This window comes from Pelophylax lessonae, assembly GCF_965119305.1.
Source record: "Pelophylax lessonae genome assembly, chromosome: 10".
NCBI classification, from domain to species: domain Eukaryota; kingdom Metazoa; phylum Chordata; class Amphibia; order Anura; family Ranidae; genus Pelophylax; species Pelophylax lessonae.
The window spans coordinates 14588284-14610390 of record NC_138777.1 but is presented as its reverse complement, the minus strand read 5'-3'; the positions used below and the strand labels follow the sequence as shown (position 1 = coordinate 14610390).

General features: G+C 45.6%; 1 protein-coding gene across 7 annotated transcripts in view; it reads left to right on the top strand.

Moving 5' to 3' along the window:
- USP47 (ubiquitin specific peptidase 47) overlaps positions 1-22107 on the top strand; it is a 130859-nt gene that overhangs the window by 4596 nt on the left and 104156 nt on the right. Inside the window, exon 1 of one of the 7 annotated variants that reach the window (XM_082269621.1) lies at positions 21778-22009. The exons of 5 other annotated variants lie outside the window; for them this stretch is intronic. In XM_082269621.1, coding sequence (XP_082125747.1) covers positions 21914-22009 — 96 coding nt within the window. In that variant the 5' untranslated portion in view covers positions 21778-21913. Of the gene's footprint in view, positions 1-21777; positions 22010-22107 lie in introns of those variants that run through there. One more of the 7 variants, XM_082269624.1, reaches the window with a different exon arrangement.

Here is a 22107-nt window from a genome sequence, read left to right as displayed (position 1 = left end):
CTCTTCTTCTCCTCCTTTCCCTTTTTTTTCTCTTCTTCTCCTCTTTCCTTTTTTTTCTTCTTCTCCTCCTTTCCCTTTTTTTTTCTTCTTCTCCTCCTTTCCTTTATTTTTTCTTCTTCCTCTTCCTTACCAACAACACTCCCCCCCCCTCTCCCCCCTTCTTCCCCCCCTTCCCTCTTCCCCCCCCTTCCCTTCTCTTTCCCCCCCCCTTCCCTTCTTCCCCCCCCCCTTCCCTTCTTCCCCCCCCCTTCCCTTCTTCCCAACCCCCCTTCCCTTCTTCCCCCCCCTTCCCTTCTTCCCCCCCCCCTTCCCTTCTTCCCCCCCCCCTTCCCTTCTTCCCCCCCTTCCCTTCTTCCCCCCCCTTTCCCTTCTTCCCCCCCCTTTCCTTCTCCTTCCTTCTTCCCCCCCTTCCTTCTTCCCCCCCCTTCCCTTCTTCCCCCCCCTTCCCTTCTTCCCCCCCCCTTCCCTTCTTTCTTCCTCCCCCCCTTCTTTCCTTTCTTTCCCCCTTCTTTCTTTCCCTACCCTTCTTTCCCTTCTTTCTTTCCCTACCCCTTCTTTCTTTCCCTACCCCTTCTTTCCCTTCTTTCTTTCCCTACCCCTTCTTTCTTTCCCTACCCCTTCTTTCTTTCCCTACCCCTTCTTTCTTTCCCTACCCCTTCTTTCTTTCCCTACCCCTTCTTTCTTTCCCTACCCCTTCTTTCTTTCCCTACCCCTTCTTTCTTTCCCTACCCCTTCTTTCTTTCCCTACCCCTTCTTTCTTTCCCTACCCCTTCTTTCTTTCCCCACCCCTTCTTTCCCTTCTTTCTTTCCCCACCCCTTCTTCTCCCCCCCTCCCCTCTTCTTACCATTCATAAAACACATGGCTCAGGCTTGCTTTTGTGATTGGCCAGAAGGTGAAGGGGTGGAGACAAGAGCACAGTGCTGGTATTGGGGACCTGCAGCCCGCAGCGCTCCATTAATCCCGGCATGTAAAACGATTTCCAGGACATGCTTTGCCTGCGTGCCGGTGATCAGGTTTTAAAGAACAGAAATATTTGCTGTAAACCTTGTTTTATAATCGTGCCCGGAGTGACACTTCAATCTCATTGGCTGTGTGTGCAGATTGGTGCTTCGGTTTTATACCACCTGACACCTCTTATGTTATTTTTTTATGTCCGATTTATTTTTAGCAGAGAAAATCATTTGCTATTTATAGAAGGAGATTTTCTAGGAAGGATCATCCATGTGCAGGGTTGGCCCGGAATCCAGCCGGCGGTGTCCTGTGTCTTCCGATAGCCTGGAGATACCACAAGGTGTCTTCTCTGGAGCCCCAGAACCTGGATAGCTCAGTATGATAGGAGCACCCCCACTCCCAGAGTCACCCCCCCCCCCCCCATTGCTCTGCGATGGGGACATTCCAGAACTGGAATTGGGAATATGACTTATATGGCTCCCGGGGTGAATTCTGAGAAATAAAAGGGACAAGCTGGAACCTTGGGGTGCCGCCTGTTAAAGGGAAAGTACATAAATCCTGTATAATAATACAGCGAATCCGGAAAATATTCACAGCGCTTCACTTTTTCCACATTTTATGTTATGTTAGTCTTATTCCAAAATGGATTAAATTAATTTATTTTTCTAAGAATTCTACAAACAATCCCCCATAATAATAACATGAAAGAAGTTTGTTTGAAATCTTTGCAAATTTCTCAAAAATAAAAAAGGAAAAAAATCCCATGTAGATAAGTATTCACACCCTTTGCTCAATACTTTGTTGAAGCTCCTTTAGCACCAATTACAGCCTCCAGTCTTTTTGAGTATGATGCTACAAGCTTGGCACTCCTATTATTGGGCAGTTTCTCCCATTCTTCCTTGCAGGACCTCTCAAGCTGTCAATGGCCGTCTTCCACCATCTGGGATGCACGGCGTTCCCTGCAGGGATTGAAATCAATGAGCGGAGGCTGCACGGACCTCCATGCTCCTCCCGCAGTGACGGATGGATCAGAATGCAATCTGTCTGCGTCCTGATCCATGCATGGGACTTGCTGTGCAGTTTGGGAGGTCTGTGCAGGCAGCCAAGAGTGGGGCTTCAGCTTAGGTTCACACCGGTGCGTGGAAAATACCGCATGTGATTCGCACAGGAATCCCACATGTGATGTCTGTGCGGTGCAATTTGAACCGTGCATTTTGTATGTATCAAATGGAATTGCATCTGCACCAAAATGTTGCAAGACTCTTTTTTTTTTTTTTTCTCTTACGTCCTCCGACAGTCGCCGCCGCCTCTAAGTCATCACTGTTGGGTATTGACTTCCGCTCCGCAGGAGTAGCTAGGCCCAACAGTGATGACTTAGAGGCGGCAGCGACTGTCGGAGGACTCTGAGAAAGGAATTTTACAGGTAAGATTTTACAAAAATTCCGTTTTTTTTTTTTTCTCTGCACCTAAATCACATTGCATGGATGTTAACCTCTTTACAACCGCCCGCCGTAGATAGACTGCGGCAGGCAGCTGCTCCTGGGCAAACCACCGATTGCCACCTGACACCCGCGATCGTTCCCCACTGAGAGAGGACGGGCAGCTGTTGTAAACACAGCCGACCATTCTTCTCTCTGGAATGATCATAGAGCCCCTGTGATCCTTCTATATAGGATCGCAGGTCTCTGTGATCATTTCACAAGCCCCGCCCCTCACAGTTAGAATCACTTCCCTAGGCTCACATTTAACCCCTTGATCACCCACAATGTTAACCCCTTCCCTGCCAGTGTCATTATTACAGTAACAGAGCATATTTTTGCACTGATTACTGTAGAAATGTCACTGGTACCCCAAAAGTGTAAATAAATGTCAATCAGGTGTCCGATCTGTCCGCCGCAATGTCGCAGATCCCTGCCATTACTATTTAAAAAAAAAAAAAAAAAATTAACATTCAGGGCCAATTTGTTTTATGCTACATATTTTTGGTAAAACAAAAAAACAATAAAAATGACAAATCATTCCCGTAGTTAGTAGACGCAATAACTTTTGTGCAAACCAATCAAAATACGCTTATTGCAATTTGGTTAAAAAAAAATAAAAAATTGCAATAAGCGTATTTTGATTGGTTTGCACAAAAGTTATTGCGTCTACTAACTACGGGAATGATTTGTCATTTTTATTGTTTTTTTGTTTTACCAAAAATATGTAGCAGAAAACAAATTGGCCTAAAGTGCTAAAATTAGATTTTTAAATTCTTTTTGGAAATGTTGTATAGCAGAATGTAAAAAAAAATATTTTTTTTTCTTCCAGAATTGTCGCATTTTTTTGTGTATAGCGCAAAAGGTAAAAATCGTCCAGGTGATCAAATGCCACCAAAAGAAAGCTCTGTTTGTGTGAAAAAAAGGACATAAATTTTGGTTTGGGTACAGCGTCGCACGACCGCGCAATTTTTAGTTATAGTCACGTAGTGCCAAGTTAAAAAAAGTTGCCTGGTCATTAAGGGGGCAAATCCTTCCGGTCTTAAGTGTTTAACACCCATTGCGATTCTGGCAATCGCACTGCATTTTGCGGTCTTTTTTGAGGTGTCGTTAATCTAACATTGACACTCGCGGCAGGTGTCATGGGTGCTGTGCGATTGCCAAGCGATGCGGTGGAAATGCATCACAATCAGTGTGAACCAGGGCTCAAACAGAAGCCAATAGCTGTGTGAGATCATTGGGGATTTCTGAGCAAATAAAGGAACAGATTACATCCGTCATCACTAACATAGAGCGCGTATCTACAGCATGTGATAGGAATTGTATTATTTTAATGTATACTTATTGTAAATATCAGCTGGTGTGTGTGTGTGTATATACAGTGGGTACGGAAAGTATTCAGACCCCCTTAAATTTTTCACTCTTTGTTATATTGCAGCAATTTGCTAAAATCATTTAAGTTCATTCTTCTTCCTCATAAATGTACACATAGCACCCCATACTGACAGAAAAACACGTTGGTGGACGGCCATTTTTAGGTCTCTCCAGAGATGCTCAATTGGGTTTAAGTCAGGGCTCTGGCTGGGCCATTCAAGAACAGTCACGGAGTTGTTGTGAAGCCACTCCTTCGTTATTTTAGCTGTGTGCTTAGGGTCATTGTCTTGTTGGAAGGTAAACCTTCGGCCCAGTCTGAGGTCCAGAGCACTCTGGAGAAGGTTTTTGTCCAGGATATCCCTGTACTTGGCCGCATTCATCTTTCCCTCGATTGCAACCAGTTGTCCTGTCCCTGCAGCTGAAAAACACCCCCACAGCATGATGCTGCCACCACCATGCTTCACTGTTGGGACTGTATTGGACAGGTCATGAGCAGTGCCTGGTTTTCTCCACACATACCGCTTAGAATTAAGGCCAAAAAGTTCTATTTTGGTCTCATCAGACCAGAGAATCTTATTTCTCACCATCTTGGAGTCCTTCAGGTGTTTTTTAGCAAACTCCATGCGGGCTTTCATGTGTCTTAGACTGAGGAGAGGCTTCCGTCGGGCCACTCTGCCATAAAGCCCCGACTGGTGGAGGGCTGCAGTGATGGTTGACTTTCTACAACTTTCTCCCATCTCCTGACTGCATCTCTGGAGCTCAGCCACAGTGATCTTTGGGTTCTTCTTTACCTCTCTCACCAAGGCTCTTCTCCCCCGATAGCTCAGTTTGGCCGGACGGCCAGCTCTAGGAAGGGTTCTGGTCGTCCCAAACGTCTTCCATTTGAGGATTATGGAGGCCACTGTGCTCTTAGGAACCTTTAAAGCGGTTGTAAACCCTATAAAAAAAAAAAAAAAAAAAAAAAACCCTGCAAGACAAAGGCATAATGAGCTAGTATGCATCGCATACTAGCCCATTATGTGTAACTTACCTTAAAACGAAGCCCCGACACGGACCCCTGGACATCGATGCGGGCGCTGCCATGATCCCTCGTCGTCTCTTCCGGGTTCGGCGGCTCCGGCGCGCTGATTGGCCGGAAGAGACGGCTCCGGCGCGCGGATTGACCGGAGTCGCGATGACGTCACTCCCGCGCATGCGCGTGGGAGTGATTTTTCCGGCAAGCTCCCGGCAACTTAATTGAAGGTCCCCCCGGACCTTCAGAGCGCATGCGCCGCTCGCGCGAGCGGCTGCATGCACTGTAAATATCTCCTAAACCGTGCCGGTTTAGGAGATATTATTTGTACCTACAGGTAAGCCTTATTATAGGCTTACCTGTAGGTAAAAGTGAAAAAAGCGGGATACTACCGCTTTAAGTGCAGCAGAAATCTTTTTGTAACCTTGGCCAGATCTGTGCCTTGCCACAATTCTGTCTCTGAGCTCTTCAGGCAGTTCCTTTGACCTCATGATTCTCATTTGCTCTGACATGCATTGTGATCTGGAAGGTCTTATATAGACAGGTGTGTGGCTTTCCTAATCAAGTCCAATCAGTATAATCAAACACAGCTGGACTCAAATGAAGGTGTAGAACCATCTCAAGGATGATCAGAAGAAATGGAAAGCACCCGAGTTAAATATATGAGTGTCACAGCAAAGGGTCTGAATACTTAGGACCATGTGATATTTCAGTTTTTCTTTTTTAATAAATCTGCAACAATGTCAACAATTCTGTGTTTTTCTGTCAGTATGGGGTGCTATGTGTACATTCATGAGGAAGAAGAATGAACTTAAATGATTTTAGCAAATGGCTGCAATATAACAAAGAGTGAAAAATTTAAGGGGGTCTGAATACTTTTCCGTACCCACTGTATGTGTGTGTGTATATGTATGTATGTATGTATATATATATAATCATTTATTTTTTTTAAATTAATAAAACTACTATATATATTCTAATAAGCTGATATTTACAATAAGTAAAGTATACATTAAACATAATAAAATCCACATCACATACTAAAATACATTTTCTTAATAAATGTATAATATATATATATTTTTTTATTTGTATTAAATGATTGATGTGTGATTTCCACTCCTGAGCACACCTCAGTGTTTGATTCCCTCTGATACGGACATAGAAGAGATCACAGCCATCACTTTTGTTTGTTGTCAGTCTGTGGCTCCGCCCCCCTCCCCCTCTGCACTTCCTGGAACTGTGACGCCTGCGATCGTTTTCTGCCAGGAGTTTAACCGTCTCCTGCCCATCACCCTCAGTGTGCTGCCATCAGTTTATGAAATGTTTAGGTTTGCGTTATTTGACAATCAGTGATGATGTCATACAGGACGAGTGTTGTCATTTTTCATGTATTTTAGGATCTGCGGGGAAAGCTGTGATGAACGCGCCTCGCCTTCCAATCTGAGGATCTCCAGTGCCTGCAGCCTGTTTGCTTATCTTTTCATACCCGCCCTATTTAAAGGAACCCTGTCATGTAGATCTATGACAAGTGTCATTGCTGACTTGTGTTTTTTTTTTTTTTAAGCGAATCTTCAACATAAAGCGAGCAGAGCCCTCTGATTCCTCCTGTATTGTACTGTAACTGTATTGTCTTCCCTTATATTGTAAAGCGCTGCGAAAACAGCTGGCACTATACTGTATAAATCCTGTATAATAATAATAATCGAAAATAAAAAGTCCAATTGTAAGGTGGGGGAGGCAGGGCAACATGACTATTATTATTATTTACTTTTTATTTTATTTTCAATTTTTATTATTATACAGGATTTATATAGCGCCAACAGTTTGTGCAGCGCTTTACAATACGAGAGAAGAAAATACAGTTACAATACAATTCAATACAGGAGGAATTAGAGGGCCCTGCTCCTTAGAGCTTACAATCTAGAAGTTTATTTATTTATTTATTTTTTTTTACTTTGATTTATTTGACTTCCACATTTCCTGTGTGCGTGTTTTGTCCCCACCCTCTGCATGCGCACAAATGTGTTGCAGAGCTTTGGGTCCCTAGCAAGCCCTGCGGCACAGCTGCTCACATGCTGGTTTTCCCAATAACCTGCCCACAGCTCAGGCTTTCCTGCGACAGATATTTGGGAAGTCGCAAACCTTGCCCATTTTTGCAGAAAAATTGCGTGCGAAGATGGGCTCTGCAAGGACCTGGCGGCCAGATAGAGCCATTTGGCACATCTGCAATAATGGCGGAGGTAGGGGGGGTGGGGCGCACAGAAGGGAATGAAAGTTCTAGATGAAGTAAACCCTCCTCTGACACTTTTACCTATAGGTAAGTCTATGATGAGGCTCACCTATAGGTACTGTAAATATAAATAATAAACGGTACAAGTTTAGGAGATATTTACCTTACATGCAGCCAGTGACATCACTGGCGCATGCGCTCTGAAGGAACGGCCGCTGGTGCCGTTTCTTCAGAGACCCGTGCTGCGACCATCGTCTCCCGCGCGTGCGTGGGAGTGACGTCACCACGGCTCCGGCCAATCAGATGGCCGGATGCCGCGATCCCAGAAGACGGGCGACTGGACATGTCGCCCGTCATACAGGTAAGCGGGCAGCACGGCGGGGGCTCGTTCTAAGGTAAGTATTTCATAATAAGCTAGTAAGTGATGCACACTAGCTCATTATGGGTTTCTCTTTCAGGGTGTAAAAAAAAAAAAAAATCAGGTTTACAACCTCTTTAAAGCTGTAGTATCCCGCTTTTTTTTACTTTTACCTACAGGTAAGCCCTATAATAAGGATTACCTGTAGGTACAATTAATATCTCCTAAACCAACACGGTTTAGGAGATATTTGCAGTGCATGCAGCCGCTCGCGCGAGCGGCGCATGCGCTCTGAAGGTCCGGGGGGGACCTTCAGTTTTGCTTGCCGGGAGCTTGCCGGAAAATCACTTGCGCATGCGCGGGATTGACACCATCACGGCTCCGGCCAATCACAGCGCCGAACCCGTAAGAGTCGCCAAAGGGATCATGGCAGCGCCTGCAGCAATGGCTGGGGGTCAGTGTCGGGGCTTCGTTCTAAGGTAAGGAACACATAATGGGCTAGTATGCGATGCATACTAGCTCATTATGCCTTTGTCTTGCAGTTTTTTGTTTTTTTTTCTTTTTAGGTTTTACAACCGCTTTAAAGAGGAAGTAAACCCTCCCCAAAAAAAAGGGAACAAAAAAAAAAAAAAAAAAACCCCTTTAAGGCATAATGAGTAGTATACATTGCTCTGGCGGTAAGCCCATGGTTGATTCCTGATCCGCCTTGCCTTGTAGCAGTGATGTATAATACTTGGCTGTAGTGACACGGGCTAAATATACGCTTGGTGTCACCTGCCTTGTGCGCTGATAGCTCTAGAATGGGCGGAATGTCAGAGCGCACGCTGGCCGTGCTTTCCATCTGCTGGAAATCTTCTGTCTTCACACAGCAGCCGTGTGCCTGTTTGCTGAATAAGAACATTTTAAAGCAGTTGAATCAAAAAAAAAAAACTCTGATGGACAAAGGCATAATGTGCTAGTATGCATCGCATACTAGCTCATTAGGAAATGCCTTAGAACGAAGCCCCGACACGGACGCCCGGACACTGCTGAGGCAGCCAACATCTTTACTCGGCGTCTCTTCCGGGTTCAGCGGCTCCGGCGCTGTGAGCGGCCGGAGCCGCGATGACGTCACATGCGCGGGAGTTCACATTCCCGGCAAGGAGCTCTGAAGGTCCACCGGACTTTTTTTTTTTGCTTGTGGCAGCAATAAAAGTGATCAGCTTTATTTATTATTTTTTTTTTTTTTAAACCTGTGCAAAAATGGAAAAAAAAAAAAACCGCCCCGTTGCCGTGAGCTCGCGCATGATAGAAATCGTATACGGAAGTTGCGCCTGCAAATGAAATCGCTGCTCAAACCACACATGTGAGGTATCGCCGCAATCGCCAGAGCGAGAGCAATAATTAAAAAAAAAAAGAGATCCTTTGTAACTTTAAGCTGGTAACTGTTAAAGCGTCGCCTATGGAGATTTTTATTGACCGTAGTTTGTCACCATTCTGCGGGTGTGAGCAATTTTAAACCGTAACATGTTGGGTATCTATTTACTCGGCGTGACATCATCTTTCACAGTATACAAAAAAAATGGACTAACTTTACTGTTTTTTATTTTTTTTAAAAATGCAGTGAAATGTAATTAAAAAAAAAAAAAAAATGGCGTTTGAAAGACCGCTGCGCAAATACTGCGTGACAAAAAAATATTGCAATGACCGCCATTTTATTCTCCATAGCCTTTGCAAAAAGAAATGTGTGTGTGTGTATATAATATAATGTTTGGGGGTTCTACTTCTAAGTAATTTTCTAGCAAAAAATACTGATTTTTTTAACTTGTAAACAACAGGCGTCAGAAATAGGCTCGGTCCTTAAAGTGGAGTTCCACCCTATTTTTATACTTACCTCCATCTTCTCGCTCCGGGTCACCTGAAAAACAAATGGCTAATCGCATTTTTTTTTTTTTTTTTACTTACCTCGTAGCGAAGAAAAAATACTTACCTTACTTCCTTCTTCCTCCTTCCTCGGCCGCGGCCCGTCGTCACTTCCTGGCTCTGCAATGATTCCTGGGAGCTGAACGTCATCGCTCCCAGGAATCATTGCGCCTGCACCGGCCCCGACGTCAGTTCCGGTGCACGCGCGTCATCCCCTTCTAAACAGCTTCTGGGCATGCCCAGAAGCTGTGGAGGGATGACGCGCGCGCCCGGAAGTGACGTCGGGGCCGGCGCAGAGCATCGTGGGACCAAAGAAGGCGGAAGAGGACTCCGAAGGGGATCTCGCTGGCTTCAAGCTGCCCACATCTGAGATGGCAGCGCTGGACAAGACGTTTGCAAGGTAAGTATTTGTCCTAACAGGTAAGTGCAACCCGGGACAGATCAGAGGCTAGCCATTGTGGAATGTACTATCCCTGACTGTCCCGGGGGTATTAAAAAAAAAAAAAATCCAGGGTGGAACTCCGCTTTAAGTGGTTAAGTTGTTGGTTTTGAAATAAGAAATCCCTTTTTTATCCCGGCACATTGATTTATATTATTTTGCACAGCGCTTGCGCCTTTTTTTTTTTTCACAATATCTTTCCTGAAACTAAACCATAGGTTCTGGGTGGACGTCTCCTTTAATTTTGGACCTTGCCTTGGAGTTTCCATTTTATGGTTTGGTGATTATGGAGCAGCTGGCAGCATACGGCGTGCCACCTGTCAGACAGCTGTCATAACTGTCACTCCACACACAGCCTGCCCTCCAACTGTTGTGTTTGTAGGTCAGTTGTACATTATCTGTTGGATGTTGAATGTAGCGAACGTTAAATGCAGGGGGGGTCATAGCGGGGCTGTTGTCCTCTGACTGCTGCAGCACCTCTTCCTCTGACCCCCCTTCTCTATGGGGGAGGGCAGACTAGTTCAGGGCATATGTATGCTGCCAACCAGAATGCTTTCCGACTCTAATTTGTATGGTCAATGTGGGTGCCATACAGGCTGCCATTACCATACACCAGTGTTTCTCAACCTTTTTTCAGTCAAGGCACCCTTTAAAATTATGGGCAGTCTCGAGGCACCCCATTCTAAAATGTGAACTATTCGATTCGCTTTACATAATGCAGAAACATCCAAACATGTAGGACGCCCAACATTGCGTTTGCAAACTGGTACTGACTAGTATTCCAATCCATCTGCTGGCTTGTATACAAGTTTTCAGCATTTTGCCAAGGCACCCCTGAAGAAGCCTCAAGGCACCCCATGGTGCCTGGGCACCCTGGTTGAAAACAGCTGCCATACACTGATCCCACCAGTACATGTTTGTTGCAGTGTGTATACAGTACACTATATTGTCAAAAGTATTGGGACGCCTGCCTTTACACGCACATGAACTTTAATAGCACTCCAGTCTTAGTCCGAAGGGATCAATATGGAGTTGGTCCATCCTTTGCAGCTATAACAGCTTCAACTCTTCTGGGAAGGCTGTCCACAAGGTTTAGGAGTGTGTCTATGGGAATGTTTGACCATTCTTCCAGAAGTGCATTTGTGAGGTCAGGCACTGATGATGGACAAGAAGACCTGTCTTGCAGTCTCAGCTCTAATTCATCCCAGAGGTGTTCTTTTGGGTTGATGTCCAGGACTCTGTGCAGGCCAGTCATGTTCCTCCACCCCAAACTCACTCATCCATTTCTTTCTGGACCTTGATTTGTGCATTGGTCCAAATCATTTGGTGGAGGGGGGGATTATGGTGTGGGGTTGTTTTTCAGGGGTTGGGTTTGGCCCCTTAGTTACAGTGAATGGAACTCTTAAGTAGTGGTCGACCGATATCGTTTTTTCATTACCGATATTTTGGTTATTGCATATCGATATGGGACGATTATTTTCGTACATTTAAACATATTTTTTACTTGACAGGTACTGTTGTGGAGGGATCTGGGGGGGTCTATAAGACCCCAAACCCCTCCTCTGCACTTAAAAGCATTCAAAACGCCAAGTTTGGCTGTTTTGAATGCTGTCATTTTTTTTTTTTTTTTTTCCAATTTCTTTATTTATAAAAGTGGAAAAGGCATACAATATTATTAGGAACATTGATGGAACACCAAATTTTAAGATGCATAAAGTAAAGAGGAGTAGAATGTATGCTGTCATTTTTCTGAATTTGGCGCCGAGTACCTGGAAGTGATGTCATGACATCACTTCCGGGTTTTTACATGGAGACCCGGTCAGAGCCGAATGCGTCTTTGATCGGGTCTTCAGCAGCTGTACAGGCTGGTTGCCCGGGTCTCCCGGTGGGATGGGAAACCCGGGCGAGCCGCGGAAGGTGGCAGTTGGAGAGAACGTCTCCTCCCGCTCCTTGTAATGACAGCCGAGCGGCTTCTGAGCCACATCAGTTGTCATTACAAGACAGCCGACCGTCGGCTATGGACGCCGGTACGGGGGTGATGCCTCTAGCTGCAGGCATCACTCCGGTACAGCACTTTCCTGAAATATCAGCAATATCAGTAACCTCAGGGGCCGATTCCGATATATCGGGGAAAGTGCAGATCGGCCCTCGATATATCGGCTTTGCCGATAATCGGTCAATCCCTACTCTTAAGGCGGCAGCATACCAAGAAAGACATTTTGGACATTTTCATGCTCCCAACTCTCTGGGAAGAGTTTGGGGATGGCCCCTTCCTGGTCCAACATGACTGCACCCCAATGCACAAAGCAAGGTCCATAAAGACATGGATGAGCGGCCAGAAAAAATAATAAATAAAAAGCAGCACTGGCTCATACTTCTGGGGGGAGGGGTCATTGTGCAGGGAGCCACAGGTGATCAGAAGGTGAATTTACACTTTAAATAGAAAAACAAAAAATATATATAGATTTATATATATATATATATATATATATATATATATATATATATATATATATATATATATATATATATATATAATATTGCATTTTTTTTATTTTTTTTTAAGTCAGTGGGTGCATTTATTATTCTAATAAAATTTTATTTAATTTTTTATTTTTTGCAAAAAGTGTAACATACGGCTACAAAACCACATAACCTGATTCTATCTATTCGTCTGAAGAAGAGCTGAGTGCAGTGCAGATTACACCGTCCTGTACCTGAAAGGGCCGCACTCCCCAGATCAGCACTGATGACTCAGCAATGTCCGCTTAAGATGCTTATTTACACAACCAAATGGAGTGCGTCACACCGCCGGGTGCTGCCCTACATAATACTGCTGGTCTGGAGGGAGCCTGGCACCATAGAACCTTCAGCTGACAATATAAATTTTTGTATGACAAAAACTGGATGTGAAGGCTATAAAAAAAAATGTTATGTACGTGAACACAACGACCAATTTTGGTTTAACCACTTAAGCCCCGCAAGATTTTACCCCCTTCCTGACCAGGGGGTTTTTTGCATTTTTTTTTTTTCCTGCGTGACTTTAACGGACAATTGCGTGGTCGTGCGACGCTGTACCTAAACTAATTTGACGTCCTTTTTTCCCCCACAAACAGAGCTTTCTTTTGGTGGTATTTGATCACCTGTGCGATTTTTGATCATGCGCTATAAACAAAAAAAGAGCGTCAATTTTGCAAAAATAATATTTTTCACATTTTTTTTTATATGAAATTCCAAAAAAAAAAAGTAAAAATCAAATTTTTTTTAACATTTTCGGCCAATTTGTTTTATGCTACGTATGTTTGGTAAAAAAAATCGCAAAAAGCGTATTTTGATTGGTTTGCGCAAAAGTTATCGCGTTTACTAACTAAGGGAAAGATTTTTGTCATTTTTGGTGTTTTTTTTAACGAGTAATGGCGGCGATCTGCAATTTTTTTTTTTTTTTTTTGCGGTACTGCGACATTGCGGCAGACAGATCGGACCCTTGACTGACATTTTTGACACTTTTGGGGGTACCAGTGACATTACTGCAGTAATCAGTGCTATACATATGCACTGTTACTGTAAAAATGACACTGGCAGTGAAGGGGTTAACTGTATTGGAGAGGGAGGGGTTAAGTGTGTCCTAGGGGCGTGATTCTAACTGTGATTGGACATGCCTACTAGTGTAAAAACAGAGATCAACGGTCCTACATAGTAGAACCGTCTGATCTCCATTTTTACACAGGGAGAATGACAGGCGGCTTGTTTATATCAGCCGCCTGACTTTCTCCCTCTCTACCGACGGACATCGGGTCCGCCGGTCACACGCACGGACTCCTTAGTGAACGAGTCGGGGCGGGCGCGTGCCTCGCCCGCTATTGGCTCACAAGCCTGTCACAGGCTAGCGACGTAGACCTACGTCACTCTGCCTGGCCGAGGCTGACTGCCGCAGTAAATATACTGTGCGCAGTCTGCAAGCGGTTAACTCTGACACAATACTGGACATAGACCACTCTCCCGGTACAGCGCACATACTTGCGGGGCTTTAGTTGGGTTGGTGGACAAGTTGGGAATTTCACTACACACGCATCGATTATTGGCCGAGAATTTTAGGCCAACGCCCGATTGGCCGATTTTTGGCTTGTTAGTATGATGCTTCCGACAACCGACTCCGACTTTTCGGCCCAAAAAAAATCTGGTGTGCATGCTATAAAATATTTGTTGGCCGTCAACACAACGGCCGATTTTTCCATCAGTCAGTACAGATTTCGGCAGACAAAAATCTGATGAGCAAGACTGGGCATGCTCAGAGAAGAAAAAACACACGGAAAGTAAACCAACACATGACATCACTTCTGAAGTAGATTTTTGTTGGCCGAGAAAATTCGTGTGCAGTCTAGGCACATTCCAACCAACACAACAACACTCTGGACAAAAGTCAGACGATCGGTCGGCCGATAATCGTTGCGTGTGTACGGGGCTTAACTTCAATTTCAGTCTATTCTGGTCATCTGATACAATTACTGATCGTCTGGAATGGTCATTGCGCTCGTTTCCTTAGTCTGATGCTCGGTGCGCTCGCTGCCTCTCCCGGTCACGTTGCCTCTTTGGTGATGACCGAATTGGGAGTCTGAAGTTCATTGTGGATATTAAGCGGTGCGGGAGGTCTTAGTACAATAATACGTCTTAGTGTGCCTGGTCCGGGATTATCTCCGCTCTCATGTGACACCTGCCACAGAATCCAACCGCGCGTCATTCTCTTCACTTCTGTCCCTCACCGTTCAGTTCTGGGGAAGGTAAATCCTCCCTCTGGTCTTGCACAGTTGTAGCGGCTCCTCTCCTGGATTGAAATGGCTTCCTCCTCCTAACCACTTACGGACCGCCCACCGTGTATTTACGTCAGTACTTTGATGTTAAGTACCGGGGCAGCAGATAGCGGCCATAACCCCGGTAGTTTTTTTTATGTTCAACCAGTTTTTATTTTCAGATCTCCAAACAGAATCATGAACAATACATGGAGGAAAATAAGAAACAAATTAAAAAATACATAGACGGTAAATAAACAGTTGTCGTGAAATCCTGACAGTAAGGGCTCTTTCACACGGGCGGTCCGATCAGATCCGCCTGTCAGTTTTTTAGGCGGATCTGATCGGATCCTCCATGCAGCTCTATGGGGCAGCGGATGTCAGCGGAGACACCTCCGCTGACACCCGCTGCCATCCGCATCCGATCCTGTGCGTGAAATCTGGACGGATGGAAACTCTATTTTTCCATCCGTTCAGTAATCGGAGCGGAGCGGATCTGATGAGAGCGGATAAGCGGTCCGCTCTCATCCGATCCCCCATAGAGGGCAGCGGGTGCTGAGACACCTCCCTCTCCGCTCTGCAAGCAGAGACGGAGCTGTCACCCGCCGGCTCAGCGGGGATCGTGTGAAAGAGCCCTTAAGGTACTTGTCAGCCAGTTATAAGGAATTTACAGTAATATATCCTGTGTGATTATTCAGCCAGTAATAAATGCAAACTGTGGCATCCTCGGGACTCGGGTGTGCCAACCCAACACCCCCACAAGGTACTAACTGTGTTGAGAGCGCAGGGCCACACACCGAGCCCCGATCTACAAGAGACACCCGACCTAAGCTAGATCGTAGAGCAACTGGCACACAGGGGAAACCATCAACTGTAATATAGTAATAAAGTATTTGTTAAACCAAGATGTCAGAATCTGAAGTAGAGCAATGTTATGAGTACCCCCGGTAGTTTTTTTAAACGGCGGGCAGTCCGCTTATATGGTGCTTTTCCACTGCATGGAACCGAACGGTTCGGCTCGCTTTTGTGCTTTTCCACTGCTGGTACCGCATGGTACGGTGTAGGAATGGTTCGGTACGGTGACACTTTTCCACTGCATGGAACCGCACGGTACGGCTCTCAAACAGTACCACCTCGATTGTAGTTCCAAGAGGTACCATACCGGTACCATATCCCACAATCCTTTGCATGCCGTCACTACTAGCCACTGATTGGTCAGAGAATCGTTGTTATCCCACCCACTTAACTTAGTACTACTTTAGTGGAAAAGCAAACCATACCGTACCGTACCGAACCGTTCCAACACCGTACCAGCAGTGGAAAGGCAAACCAGGCCAAACAGGCCCGAGTAAAACCGAGCCGGTACTTGCAGTGGAAAAGCCATGCCATTACATAAGGGTGGTCCCAGTGGTGGATTCGTCACAGGATCACCCTAATGGGCAGCAGGAGAGGTTCACCCCACCCCCTGCCGCTTTCCCGGTCCCTTTCGCCAGTTACCAGACCCGGAAAAACGATCCGGTCTGCTTTCCCCTTCCCCAGGCAGGAAGTCGAGTGAGGGCAAGCGGGCCCTCACTCCACTCTATGGCCTTGGAGGACCAGAGCAACGTCATACGTCACTTCCTAGCAACTAATTCAAAGAGCCCATTTTTTTTTCTTTCAAAAATAATTTTTTGTGTAGATTTGAGATCTGAGGGTTTTTTTTTTTTTTTTTTTTTTTGACTCCAGATCTCCCTTTAAAGCTGAGTTCCCCCTCCCCCTCCACCCCCTCCAAAAATTAAGTCAGCAGCTACACATACCGTAGATGCTAATTTTTATTATTAGGACACTTCCCTGTCCTGGAGTCCAGCAAAGTCGGCACCGCAGCCGATGTTTCCATCAGCTGTCGGGTGCTGCCGCCGTCAGTGCCTGTAAGGGAACTCGGCAGTGAAGCCTTGCAGCTTCACAGGCGGGTCACTACTGCGCATTTGGATTGGTCCGGCGGCCAAACTTCTGAGGGACGGCGCCGTTCCCGGAAGTGGGGAATGGTACCTGTCAAACAGGTACCCATTCCCCCCTTCCCCCTGAAAGGTGCCAAATGTGGCATCGGGGGGAGGAAGAAAATGGGCGGAAGTTCCACTTCTGGGTGGAACTCCGCTTTAAAGAGGACCTGTCATGCTTATTTCTATTACAAGGGATGTTTGTTATTGTCCTGCAGGTTTTTTTTGTACAGGGATACAACCGCTTTAAGGTCCACTTTAAGCCTTGGCTCTCACTGATGCGATGTGGGAAATGCACAAGATTCGCTGCTTTTCCCTGCATAGCAATCACACGCCGTCCATGAGATTGACACCCCGAAACAGATAGCAAAACGCAGTGTGGTTTCCAGGATCGCATCGCATGGGTGTTCACACCCAAATGCGATGCAATTTAGTGGGGGGGGGGGGGGAGGGTCCTGCACTATTTTGGTGCAGATGCAATGCGATTTGACTAGCTACTACTTTGCTCCACACTAGCTACCGGACAGAGAAAGATGCCAGTACTATAAACATTACAGTAGATCATTCTACCAGTGCACCGCCCAGCCCGGACTGCTCTGTTATTTTCTGGATATGCCACACTTTGTACCAATTTTCACAGATTACCCACATCAAGGTATATACTCAACCCCCCCCGGATGGTGGTGACCGGAAGATTCGTCCACATATCTGGCTCCTATTTGATTATACCCCTTGTGGTTCAGACTAACTTCATAGGACGTGGGTTTCTCCCCGGGGTGACTTCCCAGCTATAGCATCCAGTGCTACTTTTTTATTCATGCAGTTGTCTCATTTGTACATTCTAAACCGAATCAATGTCATCTTGTCATTTATTACCCTTGAAATTGGGCTAAATTTACTTTTTTTTTTTTTTTTTTCCCCCACAATCTGGAAAGTTCTAGAGTGGAGCGTCCGTCTCCAGGGGCCGCTTCATTGGCTTCCTTTTGACTGTTTTGTTCATCTTGAAGTTGGCGATCATTCCTTTTCTTTTATTTATTTTTTTCCATTTCGGCAAAGTGTTGTGAAACGCTGGCAGCTGCCGCGATCTGTACAAAGCCAATTTATTTCATTGAATCTTCTACCAAACCCTCCTCCAAGTTTGTTCCACTTCTGCCGCCTCTCGTAGGCGGTTTACTGCGAAGAATTTCACACCAGTCAGCTGCGTCTGCCGCTTGGCCGCAACTGAGTGTCATCTGTCTGTCATTTAAGGTACAGTTAAAGTAATTTTTTTTTTTCTTTAATTAACAAAACGTGTTATATTTACCTTCCCTGTGCAATAGAATTGCACAGAGCGGCCCCGATCTGCCTCTACTCAGGCTCCTCTGGCTCCTCCTCCTCTTGCTGGTGCCCCCAATAGGTAACTAATTACCATGGGGGCACTCGTGGACTGCTGAGCCCCGCTGCTGCATCCATTGATCCCCATGATTAAAGGGATTGTAAAGTCCTTTTTTTTTAGTTCAATAGTTTATTGATTGATTATACAAAGAGATTGAACAAACAGTAAAATAACAATAGTAATGTTTGGCTCCCAAATGACCATACAAAGAGGCGCTAGCCCGCATCTGGGATACCATGCTTGATGTGCAATGAATAATAAAGAAAGAAAATGCACAAAACACCAGAAAGAAGCAGTAATAGTAACAGAAAATGGAACAACCAAACAGGGCGAGTCAGAGCTTGCCGTTGGTTGGCTATCAAAATCATTACATGTAAGGTCTAACGGGACTACTACAGGACGCCTGAGGTGTGCCAATCAACCCAAATCCTCCACTTATCAATTGTAGATGTCAGGGAGTTTGCTGATGCAAACAGATAGGTGTGTGTGTGTATGTATATATATATATATATATATATATATATATATATATATATATATATAACCACTGGACCGGAAGGATTTGCCCCCTTAATGACCAGGCCATATTTTGCGATTCGGCACTGCGTTACTTTAATGGACAATTTTGCGGTTGTCCGACGCTGTACCCAAATAAAATTCATGCCCTTTTGTTCCCCACAAATAGAGCTTTATTTTGGTGGTATTTGATGACCTCTGCGATTTTTTTTTTTTTTTTTTTTTTTTTTTTTTTTTTTGTAAAAAAAAATCGGGATAAGCGTATTTTGATTGGTTTTCACAAAAGTTATCGTGACTACTAACTACGGGAAAGATTTATATAATTTGTGTGTGGTTTTTTCTTTTTAGCAGGTCTGCGACATTGCAGCGGACAGATCGGACCCCTGACTGACATTTTTTACACTTTTGGGGGGAATCGGTGACATTACTGCAGTAATTGGAGCTAAAAATATGCACTATCACTGTAATAATGACACTGGCAGGGAAGAGGTTAATACTGTGTTTCTAACTGTAGTGGGGCGTGGCATTTGAATGACCATAGAGATCTGGGATCCTATATAGAAAGATCACAGGGGCTCTATGATCATTCCAGGGGGAAGAACGGTTGGCTGTGTTTACAACAGCTGACCGTTCTTCTCTCTCAGCGGGGAGCGATCGCGGGTGTCAGGCTAGGTGTCTGCGTGCGACCGACACATACCTACAAGGGTTCGCGCAGGAGCGTCTGCCTGCCACAGTATAACTGCGGCGGGCGGTCGTAAAGTTAATTAACAAACATGTTCTACTTACCTGCTCTGTGCAGTGGATTAGCACAGAGCAACCCGGATCCTCCTCTTCTCGGGTCCCTCCCTCCTGTTGAGTGCCCCACAGCAAGCAGCTTTCTATATGTAATAGAATATAATTAATGTACATAATATAATGATTGTGTGTGTGTGTATATATATATATATATATATATATATATAATATTTTTTTTTTTTTTTTAATTATATATTTGTAAAAATATCTTGTAGCAAATAGTTTTTGTTTTCCAAAATATCCGTAATTTTTTTTTGTTTCTATAGTAAAAAAATAGAAAACTCTGTGCTGATCAAATACCACCTAAAGAAAGCTCTATTTGTGTGAAAAAAATTATATAAATGTATTTTATGTACAGTGTTGCATGACCGAGCAATTGCCAGTAAAAGTAGATGAAGAGAAGAGTGAACATACTTCAAGATGCAAGGAGATCTTTATTTTCATAAAATCATCCAACATAAAATAATGAAATTTATACTGAATATATACTCGAGTATAAGCCGAGGCACCTAATTTTACCACAAAAAACTGGCAAAACTAATTGACTCGAGTATAAGCCTAGGGTGCGAAATGCAGCAGCTACTGGACCCAACTGGACCACCACGAGACGCAAAACGGGGGCTGCGGGCATGGTGCAGGGGCTGCGGACATGGTACAGGAGATGGTACAGGCATGGTACAGGAGATGCAGGGCTGCGGACATGGTACAGGAGATGCAGGGCTGTGGGCATGGTACAGGCATGGCACAGCAGATGCAGGGCTGCGGACATGGTACAGGAGATGCAGGTCCGTGGGCATGGCACAGGAGATGGCACAAGGAGATGGTACAGGCATGGCACAGGAGATGCAGGGCTGTGGGCATGGTACAAGAGATGCAGGGCTGCGGACATGGTACAGGAGATGCATGGCACAGGAGATGGTACAGGCATGGTACAGGAGATGCAGGGCTGTGGGCATGGCACAGGAGATGGCACAGGTATGGTACAGGAGATGCAGGGCTGCGGACATGGCACAGGAGATGCAGGGCTGTGGGCATGGCACAGGAGTTGTTACAGGCATGGCAGAGGAGATGCAGGGCTGCGGACATGGTACAGGAGATGCAGGGCTGTGGGTATGGCACAGGAGATGGTACAGGCATGGTACAGGAGATGCAGGGCTGCGGACATGGTACAGGAGATGCAGGGCTGTGGGCATGGCACAGGAGATGGCACAGGAGATGCAGGGCTGTGGACATGATACAGGAGATGCAGGGCTGTGGGCATGGCACAGGAGATGGTACAGGAGATGCAGGGCTGCGGACATGGTACAGGAGATGCAGGGCTGTAGGCATGGTACAGGCATGGCACAGGAGATGTAGGGCTGCGGACATGGTACAGGAGATGGTACAGGCAGGGCACAGGAGATGCAGGGCTGCGGACATGGTACAGGAGATGCAGGGCTGTGGGCAATGCACAGGAGATGGTACAGGAGATGCAGGGCTGCGGACATGGTACAGGAGATGCAGGGCTGTGGGTATGGCATAGGAGATGGTACAGGCATGGCACAGATGGTACAGGCATAGTACAGGATTTGCAGGGCTGAGGGCATGGTACTGGAGAGTCTCCTGTACCATGCCCGCAGCACTGCATCTCCTGAGGAGATGTAGGAGCTGAGGAGGAGTCTAACCTTTCAGTGAGGCGCCTTACATTTAAAAATGGCGCAGCCCAGCGCCAACACGTCACCGCACATGCGCCGTCTTCCCGGGAATAGCTGAAAGTGGGCTTTCCCGAGCAGTGGCGCATGCACACTGCTGAGGGGGGCTTTTTCAGCATGAAAAACATGCTGAAAAAGTCAGCTTCTACTCGAATATATACGGTAATCGCTTACTCATAATTAACATTTACTAACGAACATTAGTTATGACTAAGCGATTAAGTTTGTGAAACGCGGCCACCGTGCTTCCTTCCGTTGTGTGTCATGAAGTTATTGTAATTTCATTATTCTATGTTGGATGATTTTATGGAAATAAAGATCTCCTTGCATCGTGAAGTGCGTTCCCTCTTCTCTTCTCTGGATATATTGGTCAGACTACGGGTTGGACCGGCACTCGATTATCAAGGAGTTTATCGCTTTCTCCTGGAGCGGCGTTGCCTCCTTTCCTGCTGCCAGTAAAAGTAGCACAGTGATAAATGGCATAAAATGCCCGAGTAAAACCTGCCGGAGGTCAAGTGATTAAAGTTTTGGCTTTAGATTTTATAATTGAATTCCACCTGTGCTTGTCAGATTTGGTGGACAAGCTCTATCACACAAGCCTATCTGACCTATTGTTCCTCATAATGGTCTAATGAAATGCGGAGACTGATGGCATTTTATACCCACTGCTCTCGCCATTGGGGCCTCTAAATCTCCTTCCTTGCATCGTGAATTCCTCTGCATTGACCGCCGGGTGACGTAGGGTATAGTGGATGTTATATTGCAGCTCAAAGTCTTACTGATAAGAATTGAGTAAGAAAGTTTCTCAGAAAGCAGGAAGTGGTTGTGACTTTCGCTTCTGAATAAAGTCAAAGAAAAGACGGTCATTTGGTTTTAGCCGGGCGCTGGCGTTGGCTACAAGGCCCCCCTTCCATGGTCTTGGGATTGAGAACGGTCTCTGGAGCTATGAAACATGTCAGCGTGGCCTGCTCAGAGCTGGCTGGAGGGTGTACCTACCATAAAGGAAAGTGCTGAAAAATCTGCACATGACTCACAGCTCGGACTCCTCGATGATCCGGTTCCTAGTCAACCTATTTCAGTCATGCTCCAAATCCAAAGGTGAATTCCGGATCCTCAGCCAGGTGAGTCGCGCCGTAAGCTGAAGCTTTATACAGAAATTTCTGTTTGTTCTCGCTGTGGGTGATGGGAATAAAGGTTATTAAAAGATTTGCTTGTTTTC